Here is a 22,745-nt window from a genome sequence, read left to right as displayed (position 1 = left end):
ATCCAATGTAAAAAAAATAAATTCTTTTTACTACACGTATTGTGCCTTTTCTATCACATGAATCAGTGAAGGGTGTTTCAATTTTTTTATATATATTTTTTTGGTCTCAACTTTGATTTTGACCTTCATTAACATAAAAGTTTTAAAATTAAAAGGAGTTAAAAGAAGAAATAAAAAAGAAGCACTATCCAATACCTAGAAGAACTATATTCTGTTCAAGGGACACTTCTTCATTAATGGTGTAACATGTGAGCTGTGACCTTTCTGATTGTGAATGGTGTATTTTTAAAAGCAATGTCACCCTTTGTCAGTTGTCACTTAAAATAGGTGCACAAAAAAAAAAAATTACACTCACTGCAAGAAACTTAACTTTTAACCATTTTTAATGAGGCAGACGAATCAGATCGTTATAAATATAATTAGTGGGGGGCATTTGATTATGAAAAAAAAAATACACTTTCTTTGGAATTTTGTAGTTGGAAATTGTTTTTGGCTATACTTTTTGCAACCCTAATTTCTAAAAACTAGAAAAATCATCCAACTTAACTAATTTATTTGAAGTATATAATTAAATTTGCTTTAAAAAGAGTAATATCTCAAACAGATAATCATTCTTTTTAAATATCTCAAATAGATAATCACATATATGATAGATTAAATCTTATATGTGAGATATTACATATTATTACAAATATTTTTTCACTTTATTTGAATTTTTGAAATTGAAGTTATGTTTGGTTATAATTTTTGCAAATTATATTTGGTTGTTTGAGTCTACTTTTCTTATAAAACATGAATATAATTTAAATGGGGTTATTTTTATAAAAATAAAAAATTTAGGCTATTGAAAAGTAAAAAAAAAAGTAAAAGTGAAAACAAGGTTTTGATGTTTTGAAGTTGTATGTAATTTTCATAACTAAATACTATTTTTTTTTGAATAAAGTGAAAAAATTCTATTGGCCCAAAAGATTTCCAATAACAATTGGATTAAGACTTTTAACGACTAGATTTTTCTTAGTTAAATATTTCGTTTATAAGACTATTTGTTTGTTATTTATTTCCAAGAAGGGATAGATATTTAGTTTCCTATTGTAATAAACTTTTACGTTCCATAATTATTTTCCTTTTCTAGTAAGGACTTTCCTTGTTTTAGTTTCTCCTGTCTTGGTTAGAATTGGGATTTGTTTTCTTTTTCCAATTGTAATAGCTATAAAATATTTGGTACCTCTACTTTGTGTATTGTGATTACAAGCAATTTTGTGAGGTTGGAAAACTTTTTTAAGGTAATTTTTTCTTTTTTCTTTTTTATGTTTTTTTTGCTTGTTATTTGTTGGGGATGAGTGATTTACATGCATGCTCACCTCATGAAAAATAACTTAGCTATAGTAAATTTATATTATTTGGTATAAACACCTGGTGTAGTAAATATATTCAGATTGTGATCATCCAATGCGGGCCTTTTTTTGTATATTACATAAAGTTACATAGTCATATTAAATCCAGATATATTATATAGTAGAAAGATTATTTCTGATTGACGCTCGACAATCCTCCTCTTTTATTCAAATTTGAGACCGATAACGTGAACGGGTTCATATAACTGGAGTTAGTTATTTTGCACTCAATTACTAATAATGAAGGAAAATTCTATATGAAGAAAGTATAGTTAATATTATGAAAAAAGTGGAACATATATGGGAATTGCATCGGATTCACATAATATTAGTGTTATTCGTGAGGACAAAAGTATATTTGGTTCCACGTTTGATAGGGATATTGTTCTTTTTTATTTTTCCCTCTTTATGAAACAATTTATTTTTTTTGGGTGTTAATGGAATATGATGATGAAACCCTAGATTCTCCTATGAAATTAATTTATATAGCACTGATGGTTGATGTTATTGGTTTATGTAAATAAGTATCAATACGTCATATGTAACAAGAGCACATATTCCTATTCAAGTAGAATACAATTAAGTTATATATATCCTGATAATTAGAACGGGTCAAAATTATTGAGTTCGACTAAATTTGTATCTTGAAAACTAGTTTCGCTCGTAAAGGCAAAATCGAGAGTTAAAGTTTATGAGGTTCTTAACTTAGCTAGTTATAGTTCATTAGTTACTGAATTTGTAATTAAATATTTATATATATTTAATGAATTTTTCTAATACAAATATAGAATATATAGAAGCAAAAGTTAGTGGGTTGATATAAACTAGTAGTTAATATTGTATAAATGTAGCTTCGCCTTATTTTGAATAGTTGATTTTCAAGATGGAAAAAGCTCGTCTCCCTAATTTAAAAGGAAAAGAAAAGAAAAATAAAAGTGGTACTTAAACTAGAACTTATATTTACCTGCTAATTTAACACATCTATAAGTTGTGCTAAAGATAATAAAATAACATAATGATGTGAATATTTTTTTGCACTATCATTCATAGAATTAATAATGTGAAGGGATAATATTGAATCTGATTCTATATTTATTCTTTTTCATGGATATAAATAAATTGATAGAAATTGGAGTTTAGAACTTAGATTAATTAATTGCATATCTACTCCATAATTCTGTTGCCTTCTCTTCTTCTTTTTGAGCTACACTAAGGTTTTGTCTTGAATTCTTCAAATTGGCTTAGTTAATTTCTTGTTTGCATGATTTGATAGTTTATAAACATCTTTTTTTCTAATTTCCAATATTATATATATGATGCTAATTAATTCCTTTTATTTAGTTCTCTCTGTTATATTAGTTATTTTAATAGTGAGAGTCACTACTACTCTAGTAGTTCTCAATATTAAATTTAGGAGATGCTTTTTTTTTGCTTGTCCTATGTAGGAAAAAATAAAGCAAGTTACATCCTAAAACATGTTAAAATACCTTATATATAAAAAGTTAAACAAACTAATAATAAGATAGTATAAGAAAAGAGACAATTAAAGAAAGAGCACAAAGAACTTTTTATTTTTTATTTTTAGCCTTACCCTTTACATGTTGTATTTTAAATTATTACATAAAAACATGGTCTTTTTATTGCCCCCTAACCATATTAATTACTTCAAGTTTGAAATGGCTTCTCCTTTTTTGGGGGTCAGATTTAGCAACCAGTTGCACCTAAAAATTGGTATAGACTCAATTGGTGTGGGCTTCATTTAGAAACTCAAATTTGAATTGGCCTACAATAATAAATAACTTTTAACTATTCATTAAAAACCTAATATAATAATATGAAAAATAGATTAGCTATATAACTGTGTAGCAAAGATTCGAACATAATAGACTATTATTAGTCTTCCTCCTCTCCTTTTTAGGCGGGCTGAAATAAATCTTCTAACATGTATAAATTGACCAGAAATTGAGAATAATAATCTTTATCATGTTTCGTAATCATCTAACAAACAAAAAAAAGAAAGACCACTTAAAAAAGTGAAATAGAAAAGATAGCATTAGCCACAACTTTTATGTCACTAAAAATCCTCTTTTTTCGTTTAACATAATAATAATATGTTACAAGCCTATAGCAAGTAAAATTGAAAATAATAATAAAAAAAGTACACCATCAATCTATATAATTTAAATGTTTAAGTAAAATTTACACAATCAAATTCTTTTGAATTAGTATTTGGGTTAAATAATATATTATAACATGTTAAATTACACTGATAATATCCGATTAAATAAAAAAAGACCATCATCGTAGAAAAAAAAAGAAGGAAAGAGACTCGAAAATGCAAAAATAGAAGAGGAGTCATTACTCAATGTGCATGTTCTATTTTTTTAAAATTAATACTTGACAATTGAGTATTATATATAGTGGCCGATACATGTTCTTGAAAATAATACTTAATATTTTATTTTTTTGATCATTTGCTGCAGCCTCTGTCGATTGACTTCTTGATTATTATTATTTTTGGTAAGAAAAAAATTCTTGGATAAGGATTAAGACGTGCTGATGACACAAATGTTTGAAATTTAGTAGTAATAAGCTGTCCATTTTTTCCACATGGAAAATTAAATAAATATTTATGTTTACTGAGATCTAGCTGAAAACCAAGTATAAATACTTCTTGATTGACCCTTTTTTTCTTGTTAAAAATCTGATCTTTGATTGATTTGATATTTTTTTTCCTCCTTAATTTTGATATTTTTGGATATTTTTAGGTACCCTTTTGGGAGAAATCATGAATGCTTTAGCAGCAACTAATAGAAATTTTAAGCTGGCAGCTAGGCTTCTTGGTTTAGACTCAAAGTTGGAACAAAGTCTGCTAATCCCCTTCAGAGAAATTAAGGTAACTTTATTTTCTGTGTCTGAATTCATCAAAAGAAGAAAAATAAAAAGGGTTCTTTTTTGCTGAATTTTTCAAAAAAAATATGATTTTTTTGGGTGCAAAAAAAAAGATAATCTTTTAAGTGCAAAAAAAGGTTCTTTTCTTGTTTGGGTGCAAAAGGGGGTTCTTTTTTTTGTTTGGGGGTGTAAAAAGGGATTCTTCAAATAGAAGATGACCCCCCCACCCCACCCCCTTGATTTGGTGCTAGGATCTTGAAAATGGTTTAAAGATCATGCTTTGCCTAATTATGCTTTGATGTCAAGGGGCTTTAATCTTTGATGCAAAGTTGAGGTTTTTGTCCAATTTGGGAACTTAACAGAAGTTTGTTCTGGTTTTCTATGTTGCTCGGATTCTTCAAAAATCTTGCTGCAACTGTGTTTGATTATTCTAAAATGCAGCCTTTTGGAGGATCTAATGTGCACCTGTTGACTTTTTTGAAGAGTCCGAGTAACATGGTTTTGGTTTTCGTGTTTAGCATACTGAGTTTGAGTTGAACTTTTGAGAGTTCTGTTGGTCTATTCAGAATCAGTCGTGTGTTTTTTTAGGTGGTCATATTATTGTGCTTAGCAGACTGATTTTGTGTGTTTTTTTTTTTTTACAGTTTTATTAAAGAAAATAGACTGATTTTGTGCAAAACTTGTAGGTGGAATGTACTATACCGAAGGATGATGGCACATTGGCATCTTTCGTTGGATTCAGGGTTCAACACGACAATGCTCGAGGGCCTATGAAAGGCGGAATCAGATACCATCCAGAGGTTGTTTTTCTTGTCTATGATAGATTATTACTCATTAATGCTGTTTGTAACACGAATAATATATTGATATGTTGCAGTCTGAATAGTTCTATTCAATATTGTATTTATGATGTTATCCATTTATCGACTGTTGTGCGGATCCTTCAAAAATTGCCGCCACGTGTGTGTCAGATCCTCCAAAAGTTACTTCCTTTTGGAGGATCTAACCCGGGTGGATCCAAGCAACATAGTTGATTGATATAGCTTATCTTAATCATTGGTGTCTAATGTAGGTTGATCCGGATGAGGTAAATGCCTTAGCACAGCTAATGACATGGAAGACAGCAGTTGCCAATATACCATATGGTGGGGCTAAAGGAGGCATAGGATGTAGTCCTAGTGACCTGAGTATCTCTGAGTTGGAACGACTTACTCGAGTATTTACTCAAAAAATACATGACCTAATCGGAATTCACACCGATGTTCCTGCACCAGATATGGGAACAAATCCTCAGGTACGTGGAAAAATTATTTCGGGGGACTAGCATTTCAGTTGATGGAAAAAGATGTCATTCATCTAACTAGACTGCTAATTGATTTATGCAGACAATGGCATGGATTCTAGACGAGTACTCAAAATTTCATGGTTATTCACCTGCCGTGGTAACTGGAAAACCTATTGTAAGTATGCTGAAAAATGGAGTTTGTATTTCCCTTTTTCAATTTACGTGTTTCTACAATCTTATAATTCATTTTACACGATCCAATTGGTGTTGAATGTTCATTAGGTGAACCGGACTTCTAATTTTTGTGTCCGTTGCATATTTTGGTCCTAGTTTAGATATGCACAAAGGTTGTAGTAAGAGAGGAGTATGATATAATACTTTATGACAGGATCTCGGTGGATCGCTAGGCAGAGATGCAGCTACCGGAAGGGGTGCTCTCTTTGCTGCAGAAGCCCTGCTTAATGAGCACGGCAAGAGTATTGCTGGTCAGCGTTTTGTTATACAGGTTAGAACAGTCAAAATGTTCACTTTTCTTCTACGATGATTATATATCCAAGCATGGATAAAGTCCATACCACAAAAGCACACATTTTTGTTTTAAATAACGACTACTTCTAGGCTGTTAGATTGGTTGGTTGAGAAAGTTCTGTTGTTAGTTGTCTGTGGACAAGCAGACGAATTTTGATAACCGTTTTCTTCATCTCAGGGATTCGGGAATGTTGGTTCTTGGGCTGCAAAACTCATCCATGAGCAAGGTGGGAAAGTTATTGCAGTGAGTGACATAACAGGTGCCATAAAGAATGAGAAGGGAATCGACATAGAAAGCCTATTCAAACACGTGAAGGAAAATCGTGGAGTTAAAGGTTTCCATGATGCACACTCAATTGATGCAAATTCAATACTGGTAGAAGACTGTGATGTTCTTATCCCAGCTGCCCTCGGTGGAGTAATCAACAAGTACGTTTCATGATTTTGCATAGAATTACTAGTTATTGAGAGGCCATTTTGTGTCATATTTGTGATATCTTTGAACTTCTTTTTGAAGGGATAATGCAAATGAAATCAAAGCCAAATATATTATTGAGGCTGCTAACCATCCAACTGATCCAGAAGCCGATGAGGTCAGTGCAATAATTCTTTCCTTTCCTTATTAATTGCTTGGCGTTTTTCCTTTTCATAACTACCTTAATTTGTTGGACTTGAGTTGAGGGTCCTTTGGAAACAGCCTCTCAGGTAAGGTTTGCTTCCTAAGCAAAAGCTAAAAAACGAGTATAAGCTAGTGGATTAGTTATTTGAGACGCGCAAGATACCTGCAGCATCTTAACTAATTCTAATCCTATGCAGATTTTATCAAAGAAAGGAGTTACCATTCTACCAGATATATACGCTAACTCAGGTGGTGTGACCGTCAGTTATTTTGAGTGGGTCCAGGTATAATACCTCTGCGTGTTTTTTGTTCTGTTGTTTTCTCTGTTATGCACTAGAAGAACATGTTAAAATTCCAAGAGCTCATATTATTCAGTTAGCTAATCAACTTATACGATAAATTTTGTAATGCTAGAACATCCAAGGCTTTATGTGGGATGAGAAGAAAGTGAATGCTGAGTTGAAGACATACATGACAAGAGGTTTTAAAGATGTCAAGGAAATGTGCAAGACTCATAACTGTGATCTCCGAATGGGCGCCTTCACCTTAGGTGTTAACCGTGTAGCTAGAGCAACCGTTCTTCGGGGATGGGAGGCCTGAGAATGAGACGCCTGATATCTTTGTTGTTGTTTTTTCCAAATAAAACTATGAAAAGCATGGAGTTCCCTCACTTCTCCATATTACTTTCTGCACTCAACACATTTTGGCAGAAGGTTTATCCATTTGATGTTCTGGCATGGACCTAAATATTCGTTTTTCGGTTTTTTTTTCTTCTAAATCTTGTGAACTGAAAGGTATGCCCATGGACAAAGTGGCTTCTAAATAGTTCTTGTAATACAAAGCATTGAAAGAGGCACTTTACTTAATATAATCTTTTCCATATTTATCAGTTAAACTTGTTTTCTGTGTACTTGTCTTTAACTGTCTCTGAATATTATTACATTTTGTGCTGGTTGTTTTTGGTTAATCGAGACTGGGTGTAATATATAATAACTAATAATACAATGACACCCTCGGCCAAGGATAGCTCCGCCCCTGGACTCCATATATCCAAAGGACGAGTTAATGAAGGTGTTGTAAGCAGTAAAACATACTTTTCCTAAGAATACTTTTGTCACTTTAGACAACTCATTGTAACAATAGCAATATACTCATGTCATATCACAAGTAAGGACTGATGAGGGTGGCAATAGCCGCCTTACTTCTACCTCATAAAGGTAGAAGTTGTTTTCAGTAGGCCATTAGTTAAGACATAAAAAATAGGTGCGTAAAGAAATTACAATAGTGAATAAGTCATGTTGAAAGCAATGAAGAAGAAAACAGTAATAATAATAAATAAAATAATAACTGAGGCAAGGGAAACAAGAAGTAGCACTAACATCGAAAAATAAACTAGCAAGGAAGTAAAAAGAATATTGGGAAGGAAACTAGAAAAAGCTTGACTACCTAAAACTAATCTGACCCTTATATCTTTTTATCTAAAGTCATATCCTCGATAAATTGTACGTGTGTCATTTCATATCTAATCACCTCTCTCCAATATTTCGGCCTACCTCTATTCTCCTAATACCCACTATAGCCTACCTCTCACACCTCCTAGACATATATGCATGGTCTCTTCACATGCATGTACCATCTCAACCTTGCCCCCTCATCTTGTTCATAACGAAAGTCACTCCCACCTTGTCCCTGATAACTTCTTTCAGGATCCTATCTCTCCTGGTTTACTTGCACATCCATTTCAATATCTTCATTTACTCTACTCTCATAAATTCTGAATGTACGAGTTCTTAACCAGACAACACTCTACCCGTACAACATATCTACCAGGTCCCGATCCTCGACATTACATATCAAAAGGACAAATTGAATGATTTCCCACATAACTGCTACTTTTAATCATGAAACAATTACTCCAAAAAGATCAAACACAAAATAAAATTCACATACAAACAAAGGCCAACTTTACTCAACAAGAACAAATGGAGGAATGCCGTTAATTAAAGTAATAGTTAGCATTTAAATCATGATGCAGTAATAAATTGAAAAACAAACAAAATTCCCTTCTAAATTGAAAAAAGATGAAGATAAAGGAGGGCTAATTTCATTATCAACGAAAAAGAAACTAATGATAGCATTCTCCCAATTGAGTTCAGAGCATAGAGAATTACAAACTAAAATAGAGAAATCAAAAGTACATCATATTTCTTTTTAAAATCTCCCTCTACCCCTAAAACCGCCTCCACGACCACCTCGTGGCGGTCCTCTACCCCCACGAAAACCACCACCTCCACCTCTACCACCACGAAAACCACCACCACCTCCACGTCCACCTCTCCCACCTCTTCCTCCACCCCGTCCACCACCTCTAAAAGCTTGTTGTGCTCCCCTGCAAAGTAAACACAAAACTGTTTAGCATTTGATCAAACATCAAAAATATATATATATATGGAAGGGTGCGGGAAGTGTTATAGATCAATGCCCCCGAAAATCAATTCATTTCTTGAGCACAAGTCCAAACTTCAACATTTTAACAGTTACACAACTTTACTTTAGGATTTAAAGGGATAGTTTGTTATCTTGCTATCTAAATGAAACTGCAGTTATAGTGCAGGTACATCCTTGAGTTCGCGGCTATTTGGAATCACAACACAGTATTTGTATGTAAAGGCATTTGATTCCAAAAATTATACAAGTTGCATCTCCTCTCTTAGCTAAAAGGTATCACCAAGTTACTTACCATCTTTATCTCACACACTTTTCTTTTACAAGTTGTTCTTGAACATAAACCATCGTCATTGTTAATCAATAGTTTAGAACATGTGGCATACAAGAATAGCCAGAGGAACGAAGCATGAAGTAAAGCAAAGAAAACATACTTAGGCTGTGGAAGAAATCTGGCCAGTGGCAAAAGCTTAGCTGGGTCGATGTAGAACTTATCTCCAGCTGAATATGAAGTTGCAATGATTCCCTCCATCATTTTAATTGAAAAAAGCTGCACGAATCATAGCCAAATATCATCACATTCAGCATTTAAAAACAACCAATTCGATCCCAAAGAAAGCAACAAGGTAGGACCAAAGTCCCCAACTTTTTTTATCAAGGTGCTGCTCAAGAGGTAAAATGTAGCATAAAACTACGAGAACCTGTTCTATTGTACATGTCAGAAACAAGTTCATGACACCACTAAAAAAGTCTCTCTAGTTACAGCTCACTATTTAGTTAAAAAGGTAACAACTTTCCTTTCTTTTCAACAAGAAATTCATTTCCATGTTTCCTCTTTAACTCCTGAAGCATTACGAAGAAGGAAACTACTTGTGACACTTCATATTTTGTAATGTTCCGAAACGTTTGACATCATTTCACTTCTATACAACTGCACAACTATCAAAGATTTCAAATTCACTAAATATTCAATTTTTAAACAATGATGTGATGATTTCTCAATCAGCTTAACTTTTCAACCATTCATTTCAAATATATCTTCCACTAACACCAATATTTAAGTCAAATTAGCATATTAAACCTTTACCAAAAGGCTAAAGTACCTAAAATCCCCCTCCAGCATTTTAATCGAAAAACCACCACAACAATTAAAAGCTACATATAGCATCAGTAAAAAGTAAACAAAATTACAGCACGAAATGAGATTACTTACGGATTCATTAATAGGACCAAAAATCTCATCAACTTTCCCAATCTGTGTCTTGTTCTGAAGATAAATTGGTGCATTAAAATAAGGGATTTTTTCATTTGTCAGCTTTGTCACTGCATCTCCTTCACATGCGTGCACAAAAGAAGACACCTCTGCAAAATATTACCAATCAAAATCATATCTTTACCCATACAAATTATATCCTATAATGCTCAAACTCTTCAAAAATGTGTACGGGCCCTCCAAAAGTAATGCATTTTTGAAGGATCAGACACAGCTGCAGCAACAATTTTGAAGAGTCCGAGCAACTTAGATAATAGCTTATACAGTCAGACATCTCTGTAACAATATTTCACTGCAACGGCCAAGTTTTCTTTGAAATCTATTTTAATTTTATGTTATATCAAATCGCGGAGCTCGAAATTTCACTAATGATTCAAAATATGAAAAAGTAAACACGCCAAGAAGCCGAAGGGCATTCAACATACCAACTACTTCTGGAGGGGGACCTTCATCGCGAGGAGGAAAGCGACCACCGCCACGGCCACCACCGCCACCTCGGAAACCACGGCCGCCGCCATCTCTGCCGCCCCTAAATCCGCCACCACCACGTCCTCTTGGAGGTCTCATGCTTCAATACTCTTAAGCGGCCTTTATGAAAATGGGTTTAGGGTTTTAAGGGTTTTAAGAAGGAGACAAGTATTTTGCTTTTCCAATTTTGACCCTAGTCATACACTAATTTCTTTTCCAATTATTTTATTTTAAATTTAAAAAAATGGGGAGTATTTATTAATACTAATATAGCATATATTTGATCCATTTGTCTAGAAAGAGGAGAGTAGTTAATTGCACAATTTGATTTTCAAATAAGCTAATTTTAAATTTTGGAAAAATTAATTAAATACACAACTTATTGTATCATATTCTTTAAAATTTCATACCATTTGAAAAAATTACAAAAATCTTTACTCTCTCATATTCTTAAATACATCACTTTACGCATCGTATCTATCTGATACATCACTTTACGTGATGTGTAGTGATATCGAATACATCACTTTATACGATGTATCGGTCAAATACATCACTTTACGCGATGTATCAGGACGTTTTGAGATGTATCTGAATTCTACTAAAATTAAGATTGTTTTGTAATTTGAAAACAAATTGAAATATGATGTAAGTAGCTCTTAGCACTATAGAATTTGTGTAATCCTTCATCAAATATTTATCTTTAGATATCGAACTTATGTCTAGTGGAACATAAGTTATTTAAGGGATGGAGGCATAACTTATTAGATATTAATGCAAAAATAGAACTTTATACCCTGCAAGAAAATTACTTATCTCAAGGACAAAAATTAAAGGTGCAAATGATTAGAGGAGAGTCCATGTTCTTTTTATTTTGGGCTCAGATTTATAACACCAGAGTCCAGGAAGGGATGGCAATTTGGGCCAGATTTTGGGCTTTCTCTATATTTAGGCTATAGTTCACTCTTCTGAAGTAATGGGCTTTACAGGAATTGAAGCCTTGAAGGTACTATAGGGCCTGAAATACTACGCTCAAAATCTTCATGGGTTATGTCTAAGCCCCCTAACCCCAACCCAATCAAATTTGTAAGCTTTGGTAAGCCCGATTTACGCTAATGTCTCCTTTTTAGGTTACCGTTTAGATTATATCCATACTTATAAAAGTTATGTAAATATAGTTATTAGACTGATAAAATATTAGATTATTGTCTAACGTCTACCAGATTATAGATAATGGTCTTAAACGTTGCTTATAAGATGCAAGGAAAAAAAATGATCATTTACAAATAGTTACACCAATAAGGGACAAACGGCAAAAAATTCTTATTTGACAACTTATACAAAGATGTGAGCTTGATTTGTAGGGGAACTTAACCATTATTGAAAAAAAAGCATGCATCTCATTAATCAAATCATAAGAATTGCAATATTACACATGCTAATTAATTATTAATTCTCTAAAAAAAAATGTTCCACTATCCCAAAAGTCCCAACTTTTCGTGCGTTCGCTTAAGCATAATTTGTAACATTCTAAAATAAACATTTTCTCTTAGCTGTCAAAATTAAAATATCTATATTATATTGACATATTGTACTGCTTCCTTACCAAAATAAGGAAACAAGAGTACATGACCCCTCTTCCTAGAATCCTCCAAAACTTTATTATTTTATTTTTGTATCAATCTCATGATTTTCATGGAATTTATATTGATAGATATTTTTAAAAAAATTAAAAATATAATGGTAGCCAATATTTGTTGAATAAGTTTGATGAAGAACAACTCAGCAAAGTCAGAATAGTTCTATCCCCAACAGACAGAGAGAAATTATTAAATATATAAGATAGAAAGAGAACAACAGAACTTCAGTACGTACTGGAATATAGATAGATAAATTCATTATTGGACAGTTGTAATATATATGTTATAAACTTCTGTACCTACTGAAATATTGATTTATTTTTACTGTATATATGTTCAATATTTACTAGCGGAAACAACTTTTATATCTCCAAAATATACATAGAGTAAGTTGTAAGATTTGCATACATACCACTCTCTTCATATTTGAGATTACATTGAATATATTATTATAAATAAAAATCACTAGTGTTAGAAAAAATATATTTTCACTTATTCTAATGTAATATTGGATCGAGACTGATTTAATAGGAGCCCCATGGATCGCAACAGTGAAATCAAGAATTTCGTTAAAGTTGGCTTATTTTGCTTCGAGGCGTGTCAGATTTCTTACATCGATTGTGAATGAAAAATTCAATCTTTTTATATCATGAGTTAGCTTTTAAGATTAAGTAAATTTAATATTCATTTTCTTATCAGATTTATCTCAATTATTGGTTCACTCGACATTAGATCTCATGTTATGTTATTCACACTTTAATTGACGATCATGAACGAGCAATGGGTATTAGATTTACACATGGATTGTGGAAGAAGAATTTTATCTTTTTATATAATTTTAGACAATTTTTACATAATAAACTAATTAAATCCAATTTTTAATTTATTTTACTCGCATATCAATAGACATATATATGGAAGCATTTACCACGTAGTTATTGGTGCAATATAGGACAGCAAAGCGAAGGATACCAAACGTGGGCTCAAAATACAGTGTCTATTAACTGTCGGCCCACATTGTTGACATCCCAATAGTGTCTGCCCATATTTCTCTGTCCTAATGTTTTTTCATAATAATGGGCGGAGTCAGATAAGATTAAGGAGTTCATTCAATTTTTTTTTGATAATTTATATATAATTAATTAAATCTATCTTTTACGTATATATAATAAATATTAAAAAAAAATTATATTTATTTTTTATATTTTAAATCTCTTAATAAAAATTCTGGCTCCATGACAACTAAGTTTTTGTTTTTTACAAAAACAAATATCTCGATGATTCTTGAATGCAAAATTGCACGCTTTCCAAGATATTCATTAAAGATTTTTTAAATTTTTTGTCATAAGAATATGCCTTCGTGCGTGCATGATATATGACAATAACATAAAGATTATTTAATCAGTAGTGTGAAATTTCAAGGATTTATTAGGAATTTAGGATGTGCAAAAATATTTTGCGAACTGTATGAATATTTTAAAAAGTGAAAAAATATCATAATTTTTACATTTTAATTGTTAATTTGCTTATTATCTATATTAACATATTTAGTAAAAAAAACAAAATAAAGCGGTATCATGTTGTGTAGATTAAAAAATTATTTTTGATAAACTCTTGACTCAAATAAAATATAATAAAATCAAATATGAAAAAAAAAATTAACTCGAACACTATCATTATAAATATATATATAAAGAAATCATGATAGTCTTTTCACATAGATTTTTAGTGACGAAATGTACTTATGGTTAAGCTGTCACACTTATTTTAAATATGCGATAATGATATATGTCAGTAATTAACTAATTATTCCAGCTTGTTTTATAATGTTTAAATAGAAAAAAATTAATAAGAAAACGAAAGGCATCTTATTAATTGGAAATTAAATGATGTCAATGTGACTTCCCATTAATTAGTGGGCTTAGTGAGTAGTGACTAACATCACTAAACAAATAATTGGTTTATAACAAGGATTGATTAGACCTATTTTATGTCAAATGTTTAGTTTCTCTATTTTGAGGATAAGAATCATGTGGATAATATATACTAAGTACAACTTAACGATCAAATTTTGGACTTTAGATTAACATAAAACAAAAAATTATAGTCAAATTAAACGAGAGGATTCTCAAGCCATTTTCATTTGATTGAGACAAATATTATACAACTCATTTTTGGCGTTTCTACGTTTTCTAATTGATTTGATTCCGCCTACGAGGGTCAAGTTATTTAAAAACAATTATGTAAAAAACAAATTTCATATTTAAAATTATATAAAAAAAATATTATTAAAATTATAAAAATTAACAATTAAAAATATTTAAACGAAGCATGTACGGTCAACGGAAAACTCCTTTGGCTCTCTCCTATAATAACTAGCTAGGTTACATAATGTGGACTTACCATGAGTAGAATATTGCAATCTCAGAAAATCGAATCGCTAATATTTGATAGATTTTCATTAAAATTTGGCTGATCAGTATGAAATTTTCTATTTTAAAAAACACAGTAAAATCCATTAAACCAAATTTCGACAAAAAACATCGAACATAAGTAGTTTTTGCGTAATATTATAAGGTAGTTGAATAATATATATAATACATTTATACAATGAAACTAATACTAACTAGTTTATAGCCAAGACCTTTTTTATTAGGAAGCTAACAAGAAGATGAGATTAGTTGCACGTTAAGAAAGTACTTTTTATTAGTCACTTTAATTGTGGACACAATTTTGAACACCAATATTGAAATGCTTCATTGTCGTGATTGCACGCTTAAAGAATATTTTGTTTGCTTTTTAATTCTTTCTTGTTACTCTTTCTTATTAATTTCTTTTGCACCACTAAAAGATCATGTCTTTTAAAGTTCTTGGTATCCCCTTGGAGTCAAAGGGATAATATAGAGGAGAAAAATTATAAATATTTTTTAATTTATATCCCAATGTGTTAAAGCCTTGTTGTTTTTAAGCCTAATCAATATTTTGTCACAATTATTTTTAACCTATGAAGCAGGTTCAAATAGATCACCAAAATGGTCAATAATGATTCATATAATCTAGGTTTTATTCTCCATTCGCTAGCCTGGTGAATAATGTAATTATCTTTTTGAGTAAGATCACGAGTTTGTACATATGCTTTTAGAGCTACTCAATTATTTACCTCAAATTCTTAATTAGCTATGACATCCACCGCATTATTCTAAGGATGTTCTAAAATTTCTCCAGAAAACAGTATTAAATAATCTCCATTTCAAATAATTTAGAATTAAGATGTATGGTCAATATTGTCGTTTTCATTCTTCTCTTACTATGCAAGCTCAATGTGAGAGGGAAAAATATTATTTTCTTGATTTGTTGTTTAAATGATTGATTATAAGTGACGTAATAGATGATATTCATTGATCGTAGCTTTAAACTTTTGAGAATGGAGAAATCTCTTGTAAAAAGTATCCTCTTAGAAAGTCTGACATGTTGAAAATTTAAATTAATCGTGCCAATAGAATTTGAATATACAGAAATCTAACTACCTAGACTAGGATTACATTAATCAACTATTGATTATATGATTACACAAAAATATGACTTTAGAAGAAAGCGATACAATATGCATAATAATAAATGATGATTTAATAGCTTCTAAGCTTTGTCAAACTTGAATTGCGCCTTTTTTTGCTTTGCTATTTAAAGATAATCTACTAATTAATTATTTATTTTTTTTTTTAAAAAAAAATCAACCTCCACCTGGCTTATAATTTATAACTAATTAAGCGTTAGTATAATCGTATTCTAATAATTCTTTTGTCAAACTTAATTCTTAGAATTCAATTTATCCAAATACAAAAAAGGAAGACGACAAAATGAGCTTCAGCCACCAAGTCATTTCATAATTTATGATATAATAAATAAATATTGTGTTTGTGGGTTGCCTTTACCGTACAACATTAGTTAAATTAAAAAAGAAAAAAAAGATAACGAGAATTTTTTAATTTTTTTAAAAGTGCAATGTAACAAACAGGATAATTATATTATGGTCAGTGTGGATGTATATTATATTTTGACACAGGTACATAATCCTTTTTTTTTTGTTTTGTTTGTAATTTTATGACTCAGTATTATTAATTTTAATTAAATAAAATGTGTGTTTTGGTCATTAAATGTAAAAATTATGGTATATTTTGGTTACTTTTGAAAACTATCACGCTCAAATCGATATAATAATATAAATTTGGAATAAAGTATTAAAAACACATTTAAATTATTTTTATTTTTGAATTTCATATTTAAACTATCACTTCAAAAAATGAGATAGCTTAGGCGTATTTTTGATACTTTACTCATAAATTTAACACGATAATTAAATAATAAAATTTAGTAACTATTTAATTTTTGAATATTCACAAGTAAATGGATTTAAAATACATATTTCAATTAATCGAATATATTTATAAACTATCACAAGGACTAACATCTAATTTTACCAATAATCAAGGAACAGAAAACACTATTAACCTTTCCTAATTTATTTTTTTACCTCACATCACGAGTACAATATTTCTTCCATCATAACATAATTGCGCTAATTATTGCCAAAATGGTATTACCTAAATGAGGATATGACGTCAGATAAAAAAAATATGGACACTCGCATTAATACAGAAGGTTAGTAGATAGTAGAATATTATTAGTTTATTTATAGTATAATTTGGGTATCGAGTATTTTCTTTTTCTTCAATGTGCATTGATATTTATTGCTATTCATGTTTTGCTGATTATCTTCTTGTTCTTTCTTTTTCTTCCTTACTTTCCTACCCTCGTTTGTTTTAAGGTGGAGATTTTTTCGAAAACAGTTTCTTTACTCACAAAAATAAAAATAAAATCTACATATATTCTATTATCCCCAAATTCCACTCGTGAAATTATATCGTTAATACATATATTATTGTCGGCTAGGTGTTATACCTACTCATGTCCGGCGGGTGGTGGACCTCCTCCGTCACCAACACCCCCACAACCACAAATCACGCTAACAATCAACACCCCACCCCTCGTTACCCCCCCCCCCACCCTCCAATTAATTTTTTTTTTAGTGAATGTATATGTCGTATATATTTTGACTTTTAAATTCATCACACGTGTAATTTACAACAATTTTTGTTCATCGTAGGAAATTTCATGTCACCATCCAACCAGAGGCGGATGCGGCTTTAACTTATCGTGTTCAATAATTTCTACGTGAAGCATAAAATTTATATATAAAAATTTATTAAAATGATATTTAAGTAATAAAAAAATAAAGTAATTACTCTTAAAATATAGTAATAATTAAATTCAATCATGGCGGATGTATCTTTTGGCTACAGGTTCATCTCAACACATAACTTTCTTTGGAATATATGCTTGACTAAAATCTTAACAAAAAATAGATTTAAACTTATAATTTTAATAGCACAATGAGCTTAGTATTGGAAACCATAAAAAGTAAACTCATTAAATCAAAATTTTTAAATCTGCATCTAAATTCAGTACAAGAAAATCTTTAAAATAGATCAATTTATAAAAATTAAATTCTGAGCGTCTAAAATAGTAAGATCAAATGAGCCAATTAAAAAGTCAAGAAGATTAACAATGCATGAGCGTAAGACTTTATGCGAGAGGATAGAGCCAAAGACAAACCACTAGATTCTTATTTAAGTAATTTCATGTCCACTAAAAGCGTAACAATTTATGTCCTCATACAAGAATTAAATATTGTAAAAATGAAAGAAAAGAAAATTTAATTAGCAATCATTAAGCAAGACTACAAGAGGATTATTCCCTTCTATCCATTAGTTGAACACGCCATTAGTGATCGGACAAAGATGACTATTTAGTATGATTAAAATCTAAACTGTTTTGGACAAAAAAAATTAATTAAATTAATGATCAATTTAACTAACAGACACTAATCATTATTAAAGAGCTAAAGACATTATTAAGATACCAATTTGTTGAGTAAAAGGGGGTGTTAGATGTGAGATAATTTTTTTACTTTAGTATAAGTTTTATTGTCGGAAATTTGGCATGTTGACCTCTGAAAAATGGTTAGTCTGAATTTTTTAATATGAAAATAAAAATACACCAGTATTATATATATTACTTTCTCTGCTCCTCGTTAAAATTGGTAAGATAAAGTCGCCCCCCTTCCCAGTATTTATCTCGATTGAGGATTTTTGTGTTTTTAATAAAAATTGCTAGACACTCTATTTAGTGGTATACATTTGTTAAAAATATATAATTTTATCTGTTTCATTTTAATTATGTGACAGTTATTTAGTTTTTAGTATGTTCACTTCAAAAAACATGAATTAGCTACGAATTTGTTGTTGATTTTTTTGTTAAAATTTTATTCGATAATGCATCATTAAACAAAATCAACAACGAATTTTAATTATTTAACCATAACAATTATCCATCGCTCACTTCAATCATCTTTATAGCAGCTTTATTACGAAAAGAATGATACTTTAATATATTTTAAAATAATTTAACTTAATTTTTTCATTGTACCTAATTAGTGACACAATTTTATAATCACATAAATATCATGATATGTTTAATATCATATATAAGTTTTAAAAGTTTTGGACGATATAAGATGGATGAAATATATTGTAAAGAAAATATTTTTTTCAAAGTTATTAATATTATTAACTTAATTAATCTTCACCACCTCTTTTAATATAATCAAATTGTCGTGGTCCGACAGCAATGTGTGGATGGCATATTTTTTTGATGTACGAAATTTTGTTCTCTTCTTTATTCAATCAAAATCAATTGATTCGTGTATCCGTTTATTTTTTTTAACTAATTTAAGAAAAAGTGAATGAATAGTAGTAATAAAGAAATAGTATATTAAAATGTTTTGATATATTCTAGAGTTAAATTATTATATCGTAGGTCTCTTAGCTTATCAATTCCTAATTTGGCGGTGTCCCCATTTGGTACAACATAAAATATCATCTTTGATTTGTTCTCTTTTCTTTTTTATAATTTATGTAAGTGTCCATTTTGGATTTTTATGCTTTTGGCTTATTTGACCAATTGTGTGTGAAACCGTCGGTGATCTAAATGATATGAGTACTAAAGCTAGCTACTATTGCTGTATCTTGATTAATTTTATGATAATCGTTTTATCATATTCTTATTCTTTTATTCGAAGTTGAAGTTAATGATATGAGTAAGCTCATACAAGCACATTCTATATGGTTAGACACAGCAAAGATTAAATATTAGGGCGTTTGAGATAGTTTGATCTTATCCGACATTTGACAGCCTACAGATGCTTCAATCCAACATCAACAGATACATAATGATATTAAAAAATGTTGATGTAGACAAAAAATTACATGAAAATAAATTGTCTTGCAATGCCTATAGCCCTATATCTCGCAATGCATGCAAATTTAGAGTAAAATAACACACAATAATAGAAGAAAAAGATATTCATATAGACAAACACCATATATACCACATGTTAGTAAACTCAAAACTAATTGTATATGACATGCATATATCGTCCTTGTCTCCTTGAAATATCTTCTTCTAACTCTACAAATATAATGACCGTAAAAAAAGTTATTAAATTCTTCTGATTATGCATCTAATATTATAGCTCAGTCCCTAACTCAAAGCTGTGTTCTAAAGAACATGTGCAAGATATGTACTAAATTAAGTTAAGTCGATATCACAAGGGATTACTAAAGAAAAAAATCAACTAAAAGTACAAAATGTATAGAATATTTAACCAAAAAATATATATAGAGAATATCTATAGATCAAAGATGGGCAAATATATACACATATATATGGGCTCACAAATCATAGTCAATGCATTAGTCGTTTTTCTTTCAAGAAGAAGACGAAAGGTCACAATTTCTCCAACTTACTTTTTGATCCCTCCCTTCAAATTAATTGACATAATTTGCTTTCCCAAAATTAATTTGATTAATATTTAAATTTAAAATTTGATTAAATCTACTTATAAATATTTAAAAATATATATAAAAAGTGTATATTACAAATTGTAATTTTTCTCATGTTAGTGTTGTGAAAAAATATACTTTGAAGTGTTAATCAAAATTCATATAATTTAACACGGAAAATAAAATATGACAATTAAATTATGATGGATAGTTATATTTGGTCGTTCGCCTGGGCAGTACTTTAGTTATGACTGTCTCTGGTCCCCATGCACGTACCATTAGTTTACTATGAGTTCGGAACCTATTTGAGCTACAAAAAGATAAAATTGACATGAATAATTAATAAACCATATTTACAAAATATAATTAAAATAGGTTTAATGTAAATTTTTCTTCGATTTTATTCTTACATTTTAAAAAGTGTAATTTTTTCTTACACTTTATGAAATGTGACTATTTCTTACACTTTATAAAAGAAATTTGACTTTACCAAAAACTTTACTAAAAACTTTACACTTGCTTTTTTCACTTTCGGAATCCTCAGTAAATGTCAAAACGGCATCCTGTATGATCGTCGTGGGGCTAGTGTTCGCGGTGGATGAAGGCCCCGTAGTATGAATCTAAAAATAGATTTAAAAGTTAATTTAATATAAACTTAAAACATTAATAAATAATAAAAATATAAAAATATTTTTAAAAATTAAAATAAATTTGTGTCACATCGGGATCCTCAGTAAGTGCCAAAACGGCATCCTGTATGATCGTCGTGGGGCTAGTGTTCGCGGTGGATGAAGGCCCCGTAGTATGAATCTAAAAATAGATTTAAAAGTTAATTTAATATTAACTTAAACCATTAATAAATAATAAAAATATTTTAAAACAAATAAAATAAATTTGTGTCACATAGGGATCCTCGGTAAATGCCAAAACGGCATCTTCTATAATCGTCGTGGGGCTAGTGTCCACGGTGAATGAAGGCCCCTGAATCTAAAAGTAAAAATAAAAGTTATTTTAATATAAACTTAAAGCGTTAATAAATAATAAAAATATAAAAATATTTCAAAATAAATAAAATAAACCTGTGAAAAAGGCAAGTGTAAAGTTTTTGGTAAATTGAAATTTCTTTTATAAAGTGTAAGAAATAGTTACACTTTATAAAGTGTAAGAAAAAGTTCCGTTTTACAATAAAATCTAGTTGTTAAAATTTAACGTCTGCAGCTAATTTCTTTTTATAAAACGGAAAAAAAATCTACACTAAGCTTATTTTAGTTACATCATAAAATATGGCTTATTTGCGTTAATTTTATTTTTTTTGGCTCAAATAAATTCCGAACTGAGTTTATTATCTACGTGGACATTACAATATTAATGCATAGAGTTTGTTTTTTTCCTACTAAACATCATAAAAGATAATTTTCTTATTCCTTTCATATCCGTCTCAAAATATTTATCTTTATTTATTTTTCCAACGATACCAAGTTAATATAAAAATTTAGTAAAGACGAACGAAAGAAACTCGACGTGGATAATAGAGCTCAAAACGATTGTTCTCTTGTTGTTTATGTTTTGTATTCATAAATAGACACCTTTGATTCATTGGCATAATCAGTTCAATTCGATCGACTATAGACTATATTTGTTAAAAGTAGCATATAAAAAGGTGCGATAAAATAGTAAATATTCCGTTAACATTCCTCCACCCATAACATAATGCCTTTTTTTTTAATTGAGTCTTGAGAATGCAGTCATTTCTTATGAAGAACGATAAAATCTCTCACAAGGAGCATTTTACGACACAATTAGCTCAATTAGACTGGCATCAAGGGTGGCTCTAAGGCTTAGCCTGAGGCCATTGCCTGAGACCCCTAAAAAATTGGAGGCCCCAAATTTACCTAAATTATTATTATTATATATCATATAATGTATATAAATAAAATTGTTATAATATTTTATTATTGTTATTTCTTTGAGATTTTTTTATACCAATAAGTTTACAAATCATGATAATTTTCTTTAACACATTACTTGATATATTTGTTTCACCCTTCAATTTTAATGGTTATTATTTTTATACAGAAACTGAGTTATATACATAATACATCGATAACATAATGAATTTTCTTTTCAATCTTCTTTGAAAGTGCATGAACACAAAATTTCGAGATCCATTGAGCCGCCCCTGACCGACTATGTTGTAATCTATCACATTCTTCATAGAGCCCTCATCTTATCTCTCCTTC

At 30.0% G+C, this 22,745-nt stretch overlaps 2 protein-coding genes across 7 annotated transcripts; one reads left to right on the top strand and one right to left on the bottom strand.

Moving 5' to 3' along the window:
* Window positions 1-1,266: 1,266 nt before the first annotated feature.
* Window positions 1,267-7,613, top strand: LOC129876296 (glutamate dehydrogenase). Of its 6 annotated transcripts, none has more exons than XM_055951689.1 (10): window positions 1,267-1,283; window positions 4,163-4,290; window positions 4,973-5,086; window positions 5,359-5,580; window positions 5,672-5,746; window positions 5,960-6,076; window positions 6,278-6,528; window positions 6,617-6,692; window positions 6,916-7,002; window positions 7,133-7,613. In XM_055951689.1, the coding sequence occupies exons 2-10, from the start codon at window positions 4,183-4,185 to the stop codon at window positions 7,316-7,318; spliced, it is 1,236 nt and encodes a 411-aa protein (XP_055807664.1). In that variant the 5' UTR covers window positions 1,267-1,283; window positions 4,163-4,182; the 3' UTR covers window positions 7,319-7,613. The 6 variants fall into 6 exon arrangements, with proteins under 6 accessions (XP_055807664.1, XP_055807662.1, XP_055807661.1 ...); XM_055951687.1 differs by lacking the exon at window positions 1,267-1,283 and adding an exon at window positions 2,561-2,608; XM_055951686.1 differs by lacking the exon at window positions 1,267-1,283 and adding an exon at window positions 3,818-3,914.
* A 1,187-nt stretch (window positions 7,614-8,800) lies between these two features.
* LOC129877710 (putative H/ACA ribonucleoprotein complex subunit 1-like protein 1) lies at window positions 8,801-11,060 on the bottom strand. The gene is made up of 4 exons (XM_055953239.1): window positions 10,862-11,060; window positions 10,377-10,525; window positions 9,598-9,713; window positions 8,801-9,107 (listed from the first exon to the last, which is right to left on the bottom strand). The coding sequence occupies exons 1-4, from the start codon at window positions 11,001-11,003 to the stop codon at window positions 8,930-8,932; spliced, it is 585 nt and encodes a 194-aa protein (XP_055809214.1). The 5' UTR covers window positions 11,004-11,060; the 3' UTR covers window positions 8,801-8,929.
* Window positions 11,061-22,745: the final 11,685 nt, after the last annotated feature.

This window comes from Solanum dulcamara, chromosome 12 (assembly GCF_947179165.1).
Source record: "Solanum dulcamara chromosome 12, daSolDulc1.2, whole genome shotgun sequence".
Lineage (NCBI taxonomy): Eukaryota > Viridiplantae > Streptophyta > Magnoliopsida > Solanales > Solanaceae > Solanum > Solanum dulcamara.
The sequence above is the reverse complement of the archived record's forward strand: the minus strand, read 5'-3'. Positions and strand labels throughout refer to the sequence as shown.